The 14,687-nt window shown below is 41.2% G+C and overlaps 1 protein-coding gene across 2 annotated transcripts in view; it reads left to right on the top strand.

The window, feature by feature from the left end:
• The window catches only part of LOC137374103 (very long chain fatty acid elongase 6), a 162,817-nt gene that overhangs the window by 105,110 nt on the left and 43,020 nt on the right, over window positions 1-14,687 (top strand). For both annotated transcript variants that reach the window (XM_068039863.1, XM_068039873.1), the window contains exon 2: window positions 9,860-9,991. In XM_068039863.1, coding sequence (XP_067895964.1) covers window positions 9,860-9,991 — 132 coding nt within the window. The remainder of the gene's footprint in view (window positions 1-9,859; window positions 9,992-14,687) is intronic.

Below are 14,687 nucleotides of genomic sequence, written 5' to 3' on the forward strand. Positions count from 1 at the left end.
TGGTGTCGTAAATATTGACAAGGAAAGCCTTAGATTACAGGACGATGTGGATGGGCTGGTAAGATGGGCGGAGCAGTGGCAAAGGGAATTTAATCCTAGAAGTGTGAGGTAATGCATTTTGGGAGGACTAACAAGGCAAGGGAATATACAATGGATGGTAGGAACCTTGGTGTACTCGTCCATAGATCACTGAAGGCAGCAGCACAGGTAGATAAGGTGGTTAGGAAGGCATATGGGATACTTGCCTTTATTAACCGAGGCATTGAATATAAGAGCAGGGAGGTTATGGTGGAACTGTATAAAATGCTAGTTAGGCCCCAGCTGGAGTACTGTGTACAGTTTTGGTTCCCACACTATAGGAAGGATGTGATTCTACTGGAGAGGGTGCACAGGAGATTCACCAGGATGTTGTCTGGGCTGGAGTATTTCGGCTATGAAGAGAGACTGGATAGGCTAGGGTTGTTTTCCTTAGAGCAGAGAAGGCTAAGGGAGGACATAATTGAGATATACAAAATTAAGAGGGGCACAGATTGGGTAGATAGGAAGAAACATTTTCCCTTAGCGGAGGTGTCAATAAACAGGGGGCATTGATTTAAGGTAAGGGGCAGGAGGTTTAGACGGGATTTAAGGAAAAAATTTTTCACCCAGAGGGTGGTTGGAATCTGGAACACACTGCCTGAAGAGGTGGTAGAGACAAGAACCCTCAACATTTAAGAAGCATTTAGATGAGCACTTGAAACACCAGAGCAAAGAAGGCTACGGGCCAAGTGCTGGAAAATGAGATTAGAATAGATAGGTGCTTGATGGCCGGCACAGACACGGTGGGCCGAAGGGCCTGTTTCTGTGCTGTATGACTCTATGAGCCTGAACTGAGCTTCCAAACCCATATCCTTTCAATGACCAAAACTGTCATCTTCAGCCTCTGTAATATTGTCTGTTTTTGCCTTTGCCTCAGCCTGTATGTGCTGTTGAACTCTCATCCATGCTTTTGTTACCACTACTGTTAATTATTTCAATGCTGTCCTGGCTGGCCCCCCATCTTTCACCCTCCATAAAACTTAAACTCATCCAAAACTATGCTACCTGCATCTTGTACCAAATCCCATTCACACCTGTGCTTGCTGACCGACTTTGACTCTCAGTCCAACAAAACCTTGATTTTCAAAATTCTAATGCTCATGTTCAGATCCCTTCTTGACATTACTCCTCCCTAGCCCTGTAGCCTCCTCTACCCCTGTAGCCTCCTCTATCCCTACAACCCTCTGAAAACTTTGTGTACCACTTACTCTGATTTCTTGTAGTGGTGACTGTGCCTTCAATTGTGTAGGTCAGGAGCTCTGGGATTTCCTCCCTAAACCTCTCCTCCTCTCGACGTTTCTTGTCTCCCTTAAGTTGGCTGTGCATTTATAGACAACTTTGCCCTAGTTTGAAATCCTTTTTACATGCTACCAAATTCATTCTTGTTTTTGTAAATGCATTAGTCTGATCTTAAGTCTGAACATCGTCATTGTCAGGGAGACTGAGGGGGAAAGAAACATCAAATCTACTTGCACAGCAAAATGCCAGTTATGTCACTGCACATCAAATTATTTTATAACATGGTGTTACAGACCTCAGAGCCTGATATGAGCACGATTTTATGGTTATTTTTGTTGACTGCGTATGATATTCCGTGCGTCTGTGATTTCATTTCTTTTCGCTAATGCTTTCCTTTGCTAATCTTGCTTCTGTTACCCAAAAATTTTCTGCCAGCTTTTCCTGTCTTAATAGTCTTGGTGGGGCTCAGCATTAAGTGGGTTAACTTTTTTCGTCAGGCAAGAGACTTAAACTTGCCTCGGGGATTTAACTAAATTATGTTGGCCTGAAGTACAAAAACCTTTGGCTTTGTGAGGCTGCTTTATATATCACTGAGAACCTACTGAATTCTTGAATTCAAATTGTAGCATAATTGACTGTCCACTAATGTAAAGAATTAACAGTTCCAAATAGTGTGACAACAGCATGGAGAAGTGAGTATTTCGTTGCTACGTTAGCATCTGTGCTCACCCCAGGAAACTACTGCTGTTACAGCGGGCCTACCAATCCAAAAAGAAGTCCATAACTGTTGGTGTAATATTGTCTGTGTAGATCATTTAATGTCTTCTGTTCACAAATAAAGATCACTTCATTGCAGTGTTTTGTTCAAACAGAATGGAAGTTATGGGTGACCACATATATATAACATGAGTCTTTGCTATAGATTTACATTTCCTGTAAATACTTTTTTTGTCACACTTTTACCATCATGCTATTTCAGTCACGTCTGTCTGATATGATTAAACACATTTAATGCACTTTCCCCTAAGTTCTCCCAGTTCCAAATTTGCATTATCTAAGGTAGGTGGTGCTTTTTCCACTGCACCACCCATCTGATACCTCTGAAAATTGGGACTGTCGCCTGATGTTCCCTCCTGCTACCTTTCCCCATTCATCACTTACCTCCTAGGTGTCTTCTGCCCCTACTTCCCACCCTGACTTTGAGCATTGGCCCCATTTTCCCTATTACTGCTCTGCACTCACTCTCATTCCTATAATAGCCCCAATGTTGCATTCCTAGCTGTGACCCAGGTTCCAAAAGTTGCAAACAACTTCTCGCTGGTTTTGGGGTCATGGCCAGGATCACAGGAGCTGAAGTGTGTGACCATCAATTAATTATCCCAGTGCTAATTCAGGAGTCATGTTTGTTCTTTGAAACAGTGTACTTAAAGTCAGCAAATGCAGTATAAGAATTTAACAAAATCACATTCCTAGTGTGATGCTTCGCCCATTGGAAGACAATATGATAATTCAGTTGTCCCGCCACACCACTTTCCATCCACTAATCTTAAACAACCAAGACGAGGTGTTGAAAAACCACTTAGAAAAGTCCTGGGAAGAGATTGATGAAAAGTTACAGCCACCTTTCTCCTACATCTTGAATATCCCGAGATCCTTTGACCATCCTAGTACTCCCGCACCGCACACTTACCCTGTGTCTAGATCCTGGGACTCCTGCTGTTCCGTCCCTCCACTACTTCTCTAAACTCAGACCATGGCATCGCCTCATCATCACCAACGCTCCCAAATCCCAGTATCTGTCCTCTACTCCCAAACTATACCATTCATTGCTGATAAGCCTTAGAAGTCTGTCCCGATGCTCCCAACTCCCCTCCCACTGTTGGAACACCCCGAGATTACCCTATTTCTCCCATATGAAACAGCCCTTTCCTCAGTGCGCCTGTTCCCCGGCACCTCTTTCATTCTCCTAGCACAGTATTCCAAAATGCCCATAATGCTTCTCCCAGATGCAAGGTCCCCAAGCCCATGAAAATATATACATAATCACATAATTTTCTTACAGCTTCTGTAAAACTTTGTAATAAAAACATAATGTCACTTATTGAATCATATAAATTGGTGCAGTTTGTAACAGTAAAAGAAACTCACACTGAGCATGTTCACGGTAAAGTCAGATTCCACAAATAAAGGAAGTGGCATGGTTTGAATTTTATTTTGAAGCGTTCGCAGTAGGGGCAAATATAATGCTGAGCAGCATCTAGATTCAATGAACAGGACCACTTTTATTTCAAGATCTGAAATGGTTTTTCAGTGCAGTCTCATACATAGAAACTTCTAAGCTCCTTCATTTTATACTTTCACTTCAGTTTACACAGCCTCAAACAGATAAGTTAACCAAAATGCGTTATGCTTAAGAACACTCTTTGCAAATATTACAGTAACACAATGTGGAAAATTGGTCAACCTTGGGCTGGTGTATTCACATTCTGTCACTTAAACTAATGGACCTCACTAAACTGTATTTCTTCCCCCCCCAACATCCCTCCCCCACACCTTACTTACATGCTTAGCTAAAAATATTAGATTGCATGGAAGTTGCTTAGTTGTGCTGGGAGTCTCTTTTCCTGTCGCACTGATGTAGTGCCCCAGCTTCAACACCCTTCACCTATCTTTCATTATATTGTGCATGTGTGCATATATATATAATCTTTGATTATGTTGTATATATATTATATTGTCCTTCACAATTCTCGTGGCTAAAGGATGTGATTAGCCTCCAGAATCTCTGTGTATTTGCAGAGAACTTGAGAGCTGATGAGACTTTAATGACCTGGTTAGAGAATTACTCTTGGCTGTAAAAAAAAAATTAATGTGTCTAGCTTGGGTTTATTGACTTTACGTTTAATATTACATCACAAGTTGTATTGACATTAGCAAGTAGCTGAAACTCTGAGTCAGCTGCTTTGGGTAGCCATGCCAGAAAAATTAAAAATGTAAGAAAATCATTGTGGGATTTATATTGCTTTTAGAATAACTCTGATTTAAATGCTGTCCCTCTATTACCTTGTTTAGTAGACTTCGAGTAAAGATTTTTCCCTTGGCTGTTTTCGATGAATCTTTTATTTATTTCCATTACATACTCTGGCCTTATTTTCTTGACAAACTTCAGAGTAGTATCTGGATTAACCTGGTCTCTTGCTCTTCCTTTGAAGAACTGTCTAGTTGACTGGGTAGGCCATCTGCTCAGTTTCTTCATTGTGTAGTGTAATGTGGTGCCATACAGACTTCCCCTCACTGTCCTTGTGATTCTGCGGCTCACCGCCACCTTCTCAAAGTCAAATGGAAATCGGCAATAAATGCTGGCCATGCCACTGGCGCCCACATCCCACTAATTAAAATTAAAAAAAAAAAATCTGCAACGCCTAGTTTACTTCCAATCAGCTGGTCGCTGTTATTGAGCATTAGGTCAAGTGCTATCCGCCAAAGAGCCAGGCAGCCTCATTAATGAGCATTAATGGGCAGTTTAAGCAGTAATTCGCACCTTAATGGCCTTTCTGGTGGACATTCTGAGCACGAGTTTCAACTCCTTTACCAAGATGGTATCCTATGGTAAACTGGGTTGCAGCTCAAGACCCTGTCTTGACCACCTTGGAAGTTCTTTAGCACCGAAAGGAGCCATCAAAAATCACCCCTTTTCTATCTGAGGAAATAATGAACACTATTTTTATTGTTCTAATAGTTATTGAAAACAGTTGAAAGAGAGATGAGCTGAAAAGAGAGATGAGCCTATTTCTTTATGTTGGGCTGTTTTAGAACCCTACAATATCCGTTGTTGACAGGAGATGTAATTAATCTCAGCTAAGTTCAGTTGCACTAAGCTGTTGCTTAAGGGTAAAAAATGAGGTAGGTTTGTGCTCGTCCAAACAGATAAACTCATTTTTTGAAAAAGTTTTAGGTCAGTGGGTAAAATAACTGCAAGTACTCTCAACCAATCAATGTGCACAGAAGAGGGTATCTCAGAATATTTTACTCTGCATTTAGAATCTGCCTTTTCAAATACATTAAAGTTTGTTTAGTGTTTAACTAAGGGTAAAATACAATGCATTTGAGGTAGAGCATTCGAACCCGGCTTGTAATCTGGAAGTTTTAAAAAGCATTTGGGCATCAGAAGGGCACAGCCCTGGCCACCAGCTGGACAGCAAGAAGCTGAGGAGCAGGAGGAGGAGGAGGAAGAAAAAGGGAGGAGGGAACTTAGCCCCTTTCTGGCTGGGCTGTCCATGAACAACACATCTGACTGCGATACCAGTAAACACAACCCCATTTCCCCATTGCCCGTGGCATGATTTAATCTATAAATTTGGTTTGGAATGTTTATTTTGTGGTGGCTTTTATTTTTGCACTGTGGCCAAATGGGCGTGATGGTCAGTGACAGAGGGAAGGTAAGGTGTGGGACTGTTGTTCAAGGTTAGTGAATGCCTCTTCAAATGCGTTATCCCATCAACTGCATCACTAGCCTCAGATGCTGCTCAATGCACTACACCTCCATCACTCACCTCCCAATTATCTCTATCAATCAGTGTGAGGTCATTGAACTTTATGCCACACTGCGTCCAGGTCCTTGGTGCTAGACTCCTGGCATTGACGTCCACAGCTATCTGGGCTTTAAGTAAGACTGGCTAGCTTTACATGTTATAAAAGTGGAGGGTGCTAGAGATGCTCGGTAGGTCAGGCAGCATCTGTAGAGAGAAAAACAGTGAGTTAACGTTTTGGGTCAATGACCTTTCATCAGATTTGATAAACACAAAAAAGATTCATGAGAATGGTTCCAAGGATGAGGAACTTCAGTTATGTAGATAGATTGGAGCATTTGTGACTGTTTTCCTTGGAGAAGAGAAGGCTGAGAGGTGATTTGATAGAGATATTCAAATCATGAGGGGTCTGGACAGAATAGATAGAAAGTGTTCCCACTCGAGAAAGGATCAAGAATGAGAAGGCACAGATTTCAAGTATTTGGTAAGAGAAGCAAAATTGACATGAGGAAAAACTTTTTCACGCAGCAAGTGGCTAAGGTCTGGAATGCACTGCCAGAGATTGTGGTGGAGGCAGGTTCAATTGAAGCATTCAAAAGTGAATTAGACTGAAAAGGAAGAATGTGCAGGATTACGGGACAGGGCGGGGGAATGGAACTGAGTAAATTGCTTTCTCGGAGAGTCGGTGTGGATACGATGGGCCAAATGGTCTCCTTCTGCATGTAACAATTCTGTGATTCTGATTCTGTAAAATCAAGCTCCCAGATCACTTAATTGTATTACAGTGCAATGCCTTGGACAGCTTACTGTATTTTGCCCATGAAAGAACTATTCTCCATAGTTTTTTATGAGTGGCATGGTTTAATGAGTGTTCCTTTTTAGTGTAATTTAACAGCAGAAATCCAAAATTGTACAGTAATATTTCCATTCCTATTCTACCATTTAGGTTTATTGTGAGTGATTTGTTAGTCTCAGTTTAAAAGTTGCAGAGCTGCAAGATGGATTGGCAATGGAGTACTTTTTTTATTTGTTCATGGGATGTGAGCATTTCTGGCAAGACCAGCATTTATTGACCATCTCTCATTGCCCTTGAGAAAGTGGTAGTGAGCTGCTTTCTTGAACCACTGCAGTCTTGTGTGGCGTAGGTACAACCACAGTGCTATTAGGGAAAGAGTTCTAGGATTTTGACCCAGCAACAGTGAAGGAACAGCAATATAGTTCAAAGTCTGAATGGTGTGTGGCTTGGAGGGGAACTTGCAGATGGTGGGGTTCCCACGCATCTGCTGCCCTTGTTCTTCTAGATGCTATAGGTCGTGGGTTTGGAAGGTGCTGTCGAAGGAGTCTTGGTGTGTTGCTGCAATGCATTTTGTAGATGGTACACACTGCTGCCACTGTGCGCTGGTGATGGAGGGAGTGAATGTTGAAGATGGTGAATGGGGTGCCGACCAAGTGGGGTGCTTTGTCCTGGATGGTGTCGAGCTTCTTGAGCGTTGTTGGGGCTGCACCCATCCAGGCAAGTGGAGAGCATTCTGTTACACTCCTGACTTGCACCTTGTAGATGGTGAACAGGCTTTGGGGTGTCAGGAGGTGAGTTACCCGCCACAGAATTCCCAGCCTCTGACCTGCTCTTGTAACCACAGTATTTGTATGGCTTGTCCAGTTAAGGTTCTGGTCAGTGGTAACCCCCAATATGTTGATGGTGGAGGATTCAGTGATGGTAACGTTGTTGAATATCAAGGGGAAATGGTTAGATTCTTTCTTGTTGGAGATGGTCATTACCTTGCACTTGCGTGGCGTGAATGTTACTTGCTACTTATCAGCCCAAGCTTGAATATTTTCCAGGTCTTGATGCATAAGGGCACAGACTGTTTCAGTATCTGAGGATTTTCAGATGGTACTGAACATGTGCAATCACCAGTGAAAAATCCCCACTTTTGACCATATGTTTGAGAGAAGGTCATTGATGAAGCAACTGAAGATGGTTGGGCCTAGAACACTACCCTGAGGAACTCCTGCAGCGATGTCCTGAAGCTGAGATGATTGGCCTCCAACAACCACAACCATCTTCCTTTGTGTGCGCTGTAACTCCAACCAATGGAATCAGTTCCCCTGATACCCATGGACTTCAGTTTTAGAAGGGCTACTTGATTCCAAACTCGGTCAATTGCTACCTTGACGTTAAAGGCAATCACGCTCACCTCACAGTATTCACAGTACTGTATCTCAAAATACTATACTTCAAAATGGCATATGCAATACTATGACGAGAGGCAATATAAATTAAAGGCTACAATTCTAGCCTGGAGGTATCTGTGCACAAATCATCTAAGGTGGCAGGGCAGTTTGAGAAAGTGGTTACAAAGACATACAGTGTCCTGGACTTTATAAATCGAGGCATAGAGTACAAAAGCAAGGAGGTTATGATGGACCTTTGTAAAACTCTAGTTTGGCCTCAACTGGAGAACTGTGTTGAATTCTGGGCACCGCACTTTAGGAAGAATGTAAAGGGTTCAGAGAGGGTGCAGAAGAGATTTATAAGAATGGTTCCAGGGATGAGGGACTTCAGTTACGAGGATAGATTGGAAAAGCTGGGGTTGTTTTCCTTAGGAGAGAGTTGAGAGGAGATTTGACAGAGGTGTTTAGAATCATGAGGGGTCTAGACAAAGTAGATAGAGAAGATCTGTTCCTTTTGTTGGAGGTGTCAAGAACAGCGGACACAGATTTAAGGTGTTTGCCAAAAGAACCAAAGGCAGCGAGTGGTTGGAATCTGGAAGGCACTGCCTGAGAGTGTGGTGGAGGCAGATTCAGTTGCGTCTTTCAAAAAGGAATTGGATAAACACTGAAGATAAAAAAAAAATTTTTTTGCAGGGTTATGGGAAAAGGATAAGCGAGTGGGACTTGCTGAATTGCTCTTGCAGAGAGCTGGCGTAGTCTCAATGGGCTGAATGGCTGCCTCCTGTGCTGTAACCATTCTATGATTCTATGTTCAGGTTAGGTTGCAGCATTAGAGACTGAAGCATGGGTTTTATTTCTTGACCTTGTCAGGTGATCATGAAACAAACTAAGCTTTACTTTAGATACTAATGTTACGTTTATAAGATTTTCGAACAATAAATGTATTATGCGTTGTAGTTTAGAATGATGCTTCATACAGGCAATGTACAATTCAAAATTCTATGGTTTATACCCAATTAGAAGGGTAAAAGGTATCTTGCATTCTATTGACCTGTCAATTACCTTATTTAATGAATATAAATTTTTATACTGAAAAACGTGCATTATTACGGTTTATCTTTTGTATACGAAGTGTTACATGGGGAGAAAAAGTAAGGTGATGAGATTTTTTGTAATGGTTTTATATTAACGAAAGAGCTGTAAATAATTGGTGTTCTAATCGCGATCATAAACCTTTCAAAGTTCTCATCTTTCATCCTCCATAAACTTGAGCTCATCCAAAAATTGCATCTTAAATTCCTAGTGTTGCATGAAAAGCGGCCCTAATTCTACAAGTCTTACTCAAAGTAGTTCCTATTTTGAATCTTGGATTGATTTTGGAAATTTAAGAATTTTAAACTGTGATTTCTAGCCAGTGAGTAAGTGGGCTGAGAGATCATCTGATTTCTAACTTCACTTGTTGGGCTTACCAAGTGCCATCAGATCAGTGTCCCGAGAACACTCTTGTATATTTTTACTTGTATGTTTCTGTCTTTGTTGATTTATCAGTGTTATTTATGTTGTTTACTAACAGAAAAATATTTTCGACAGTGACAACGGTTTTTACTTTGGGTAGCTGACACTGCAGACTACTCTCGGTGCAAAGTTGCTGAATTCAAATTATTGTATAATTCACTTTTTGCACTAAATTGAGTAATCAGGCATGTATAGTTTCTTTTAATTCGGGGATCCTCGGGACTATGTTGACATTTGCCAGCAAAAGAATGTTTAAATGCTGCTGTTTTAGCCCAGCATTTTCTCATAACTGCACTAATGGAGATTTTTTATGCTATCTTTAGGAAGAAGTCTTTCTTGTATTCAGCACTATATGCTGCATTTATATTTGGTGGTCGGCACTTGATGAAACAACGAGCGAAGTTTGAGCTGAGGAAACCCTTGGTGCTGTGGTCACTGAGCCTTGCACTCTTCAGGTAAGTGCCACTTCTTTTCCTCCTGTTTATTGATATTCCATGGCATTTCCTGCACGCATTATGAGAATTAAAATCATTTCTATTAACCAATTGTTCATGAAGCAGTAACAATTATAGCCCTTGTCATTTTTTAAATTATGTGTACAACAGTGTTTCTGTTATCTACATTTACTTTCCTGTTTGTTTTTATTTGTTTTCCTGTATTGATTGCCGTTAACAGCTGAAAATATTTTTTTAAAGTTTTACAATAATTGTTAATGCAGCCAAATGCTAAGTTATAATGCTCTGTAAAAGTAACAAGATTAATCAACTTATTTCTGAAGAGGCCTAAAAAGATTTACTTAATAATCATAAAATCAATTTTAGTTTAAATGTCCATATTACCCATCTGAAGTGACCTGGCTTAGCTCATATTTTAAAAAAAGGTTTAGTTAGGTAACTGTAACCAAGCTAAATTTTTCCATTATTTTTCAATGCATTTTAATTATGGTACTGCTGTCCGTTTTGTATGTTGAACAGTCTTATTCAGAACATCTGCTTTACAAACGCATCTGTAATAAGCCCTTCTCCTTTCCTAAGTTTTATTTTGCATTAGAATTTAAGCATTAGGAATGATCTTCATCCCAAAATACACATCTTAAAATGTATAGTGTCTGTGGTCAGAGAATTAATTGAGCACTTTTCAGTGTAATTATTCTTCAAGTTGCGAGAAAATGTTGATTCAACATTGCACCTTTTCTTCATTTCAGGAAGGTCAGCCAATAAAAGATGAGGGTCAAATAATGTCTGGTGTCTTTTTCAAAATAACACCAATTTATTTTAAAGATTGGAGTTCTTTGTTTTTAAACTAAGTACCATGCCACAAACAGTGTTTTTGTTATAAAACATTCTTTCATTTGTTTTTTTTACGTCTCATTCATGTTATTGAGCCCAAGTGATTCAAATTGCAAATCCCAGATCACCCAAAGTGTTTTGCGCAGTTTGCAGCAGTTTCCAAACACTGTTGTTAAAAAGATACAATGCTACAACACAATAATGATATCTTCCATGTTGATATTACACTGAACTGGTAGCACAATAAATAATTACTACTTATGCTGATCTGCAGTAGTCATTATTACCCAGTAGGAATAATTATCTACTTTTGTGCTCGGCACAAAGCATCACTCAGTGGAATTTTGAATGCGGAGCATAATGCACCTGCGATCCAGTTTTTGGCCATTAATTTTAATGGGTGCAAAATTGGGTAGACTGTACAGTCCCCCACTTCATATGTGCATTCATGGCATGTAATTCCTCTGTGCCAGGAGTGCAAAAACAGAAACATTTACTGCAGAGAGTCTATCTGCCTATTAGACAGAACATGTGCCATTCATCCTTGAAAGGATGGCGTAATACTACAGAACTACTTTGAGACAGGGATATCAATTCATTTCGCATTCTCTGTTACACTGTCTTGCTGTGCAAGATGGTCTGCTCATGAGTACCCAAATGCCATTTAAATTTTAATGCAGACAAACAGCAAGCAGAGCAGTTGACCCTCTGGCTTAAAGCAAAGGGGAAAATAAAGTTTAAAAAAATTCTGTTGTAAAGCTTTTCGGTTATACGACTGTCCCTCCTGTCAAGAAGTCTCTGAATCATGAAATGCGAGGTTCACTAGTGTTACCACCTCAATGAGATTGTTAATGTGAAAAATATGAGGTATGAACCCCCAGGCCAATTTAATGAATTATACAACACGATTTCACTTTTATTATAACAACTTTTTTTTTATTCATTCATGTGACGTGGGCGACTGGCCAGGCCAGCATTTATTGCCCATCCCTAATTGCCCTTGAGAAGGTGGTGATGAGCTTCTTGAGCCGCTGCAGTCCATTTGGGGTAGCTATACCCACAGTGTTGTTAGGAAGGGAGTTCCAGGATTTTGATCCAGCGACAGTGAAGGAACGGCGATATAGTTCTAAGTCAGGATGGTGTGTGACTTGGAGGGAAACTTGCAGGTGGTGGTGTTCCCATGTATTTGCTGCCCTTGTCCTTCTAGTAGGTAGAGGTCGCGGGTTTGGAAGGTGCTGTCTAAGGAGCCTTGGTGCATTGCTGCAGTGCATTTTGTAGATGGTACACACTGCTGCCACTGTGAATTGGTGGTGGAGGGAGTGAATGTTTGTAGATGGGGTGCCAATAAAGCAGGCTGCTTTGTCCTGGATGGTGTCGAGCTTCTTGAGTGTTGTTGGAGCTGCACCCATCCAGGCAAGTGGAGAGTATTCCATCACACTCCTGACTTGTGCCTTGTAGATGGTGGACAGGCTTTGGGGAGTCAGGAGGTGAGTTACTCGCCTCAGGATTCCTAGCCTCTGACCTGCTCTTATAGCCACGGTATTTATATGTCTATTCCAGTTCCGTTTCTGGTCAATGGTAGCCCCTAGGATGTTGATAGTGGAGGATTCAGCGATGGTAATGCTGTTGAATGTCAAGGGGAGATGGTTAGATTCTCTCTTGTTGGAGATGGTCATTGCCTGGCAGTTGTGTGGCGCGAATGTTACCTGCCACTTTTCAGCCCAAACCTGGGTATTGTCCAGGTCTTGCTGCATTTTTACACGGACTGCTTCAGTATCTGAGGAGTCACGAATGGTGCTGAACATTGTGCAATCATCAGCGAACATCCCCACTTCTGACCTTATGATTGAAGCAAGGTCATTGATGAAGCAGCTGAAGATGGTTGGGCCCAGGGCACTACCCTGAGGAACTCCTGCAGTGATGTCCTGGAGCTCAGATGATTGACCTCCTACAACCACAGCCATCTTCCTTTGCACTCGGTATGACTCTAGCCAGCGGAGGGTTTTCCCCCTGATTCCCATTGACCTCAGTTTTGCTAGGGCTCCTTGATGCCATACTCGGTCAAGTGCTGCCTTGATGTCAAGGGCAGTCACTCTTACCTCACTAAACTAAAAGAAATCCCCATTAACCAAATAGTACTTTGTAAGTAGCTGATATCCCAGATACCTATTAAAATACTTGAAAACCTCACACCACACTTCTACGTTAAGCACAGTCCTTTTTGATGGCGAAATCCTTTGCGGTTACAAGTCCCAAACTCCTCCCAGTAGCAATAGATTGGATATCCCAGACCTTTTCAAAAAATAAGTGTCCTCTTCACTCACTTCTCTGAGCACTTCTGACCTGGACGTCGGTGAATAAGGTGCTTCCTGGTGATCCTGCTGGTCTTCTTCTTCGCAAGATTCAACTTTCAAAACGGGTTCGAGTTTTCGCAGCGTTTCACTGACTCAGGCTTCCGAGAGCAGGTGTTCATGCTCGCTTGCTCGCTCCAGTTGGAACAGAGCCTCTTCTCCAGTCCTGCCTGCCTGCCTTCGTCTCTGTCACACAGAACTGAATCTTGTGAAAACACATGAATCTCAAAGAGAAAAGTCTCTTATGTGAACAAGGTTTAAGAAGAACACTGGGCCCCGACGAACAGCAAGACTACCTACAATCAAGTGAGCTCAAAGCACAGTAAACAAGAAACTCTTCTGATATTGCCTCAAACCCCTCTCTACTATATTTTCCTCTCCTCTTTTCTGTCCCTATTTGCATGTGTGTATCGCGTGTACATGCTAGCGCGGGTGCATCGTATATGCGTAGGCATGAACCGTATTAGAGTTTAAGTCTAAGTTTTAATAAATTTCACTTTTCTCCTTTAAACCTGAGAAAACCTGTGAATTGATTTCTTTGTCTTATAATTGGAAAGTTGTGAACAAGTATTTGCAAAGTGGGAGCTCAAAACACAGTGTGTTTAAAATTAAACCCTATTACAATAAGACCAGGTAAAGACGGCAAAGGACCCCTCAACAAATTTCTCACCTGGTCGTAACAGGATGCATAGAAATGTCGTACTGTAGTCGCTGGGCAATGTCACCATGATCTCTCCTACTCCTACATTGAACAAACTCCCAGGTCCTGTGCCATTGCATTGCTCCAGAGCTAATCTTTTTTATCCCAAACTTGAACAAAATGTTCAGTCTCACAGTTAGATTAATCAAAGTATCAAATATTCTGTTAATTTAGTTAGTGTGTTCAGGTTTTCATGCTTTCCTTTTCAGGTTTCTGAAAAGATTTAAGATATTGACATGGGTCAGAAACAGTCCAGTAACCTCCAGTTACTGGGCCAGAATTTTCTGGCAAAGTAAGAACGAGTTAAAGGTTTATTGGCTGTTATTAGGTATACTTAAAACAAAAACAAAAAATCATCCAGCAATTTGTGGTGAGGAGGAGATGTGGCGGGAGTTGTAAATTGGCACAAATTGCTGGCCAGTTTATGTCACGAGCCTTAGAAAAAACAGGATCTTTCGTCAATCTCCTGATGAATTTCAAGAAATTGCTGGATGGGTGCCATAAATACAAATTTAGCTCGCTGCACAAAGCTAGGGCTAGTATTTATTTAAGTTCTTGCAATGCCACTCGACCTTTCTGGCCCAGAAAGGGAGCAATTGAAGCTGTGGAGTCTCCTGCAGAGAGTAAATTTGTTCCTAGAGGTTTTAAATTTTTTTTTTTAAATTTCTTTTTTTTCTCATTCTTAATCCAACCCTACTTTTCCCCTCTTCATTTCTCATTCTGTACCTAATTTGACACTAATTCACCTTAGTTCTTTCTCAATCATTCACTTTCTTTCCCTATCCTTGAATTTCATTGGTTTAGGAGGTCA

The sequence above is a fragment of the Heterodontus francisci genome, chromosome 1 (assembly GCF_036365525.1).
Source record: "Heterodontus francisci isolate sHetFra1 chromosome 1, sHetFra1.hap1, whole genome shotgun sequence".
Lineage (NCBI taxonomy): Eukaryota > Metazoa > Chordata > Chondrichthyes > Heterodontiformes > Heterodontidae > Heterodontus > Heterodontus francisci.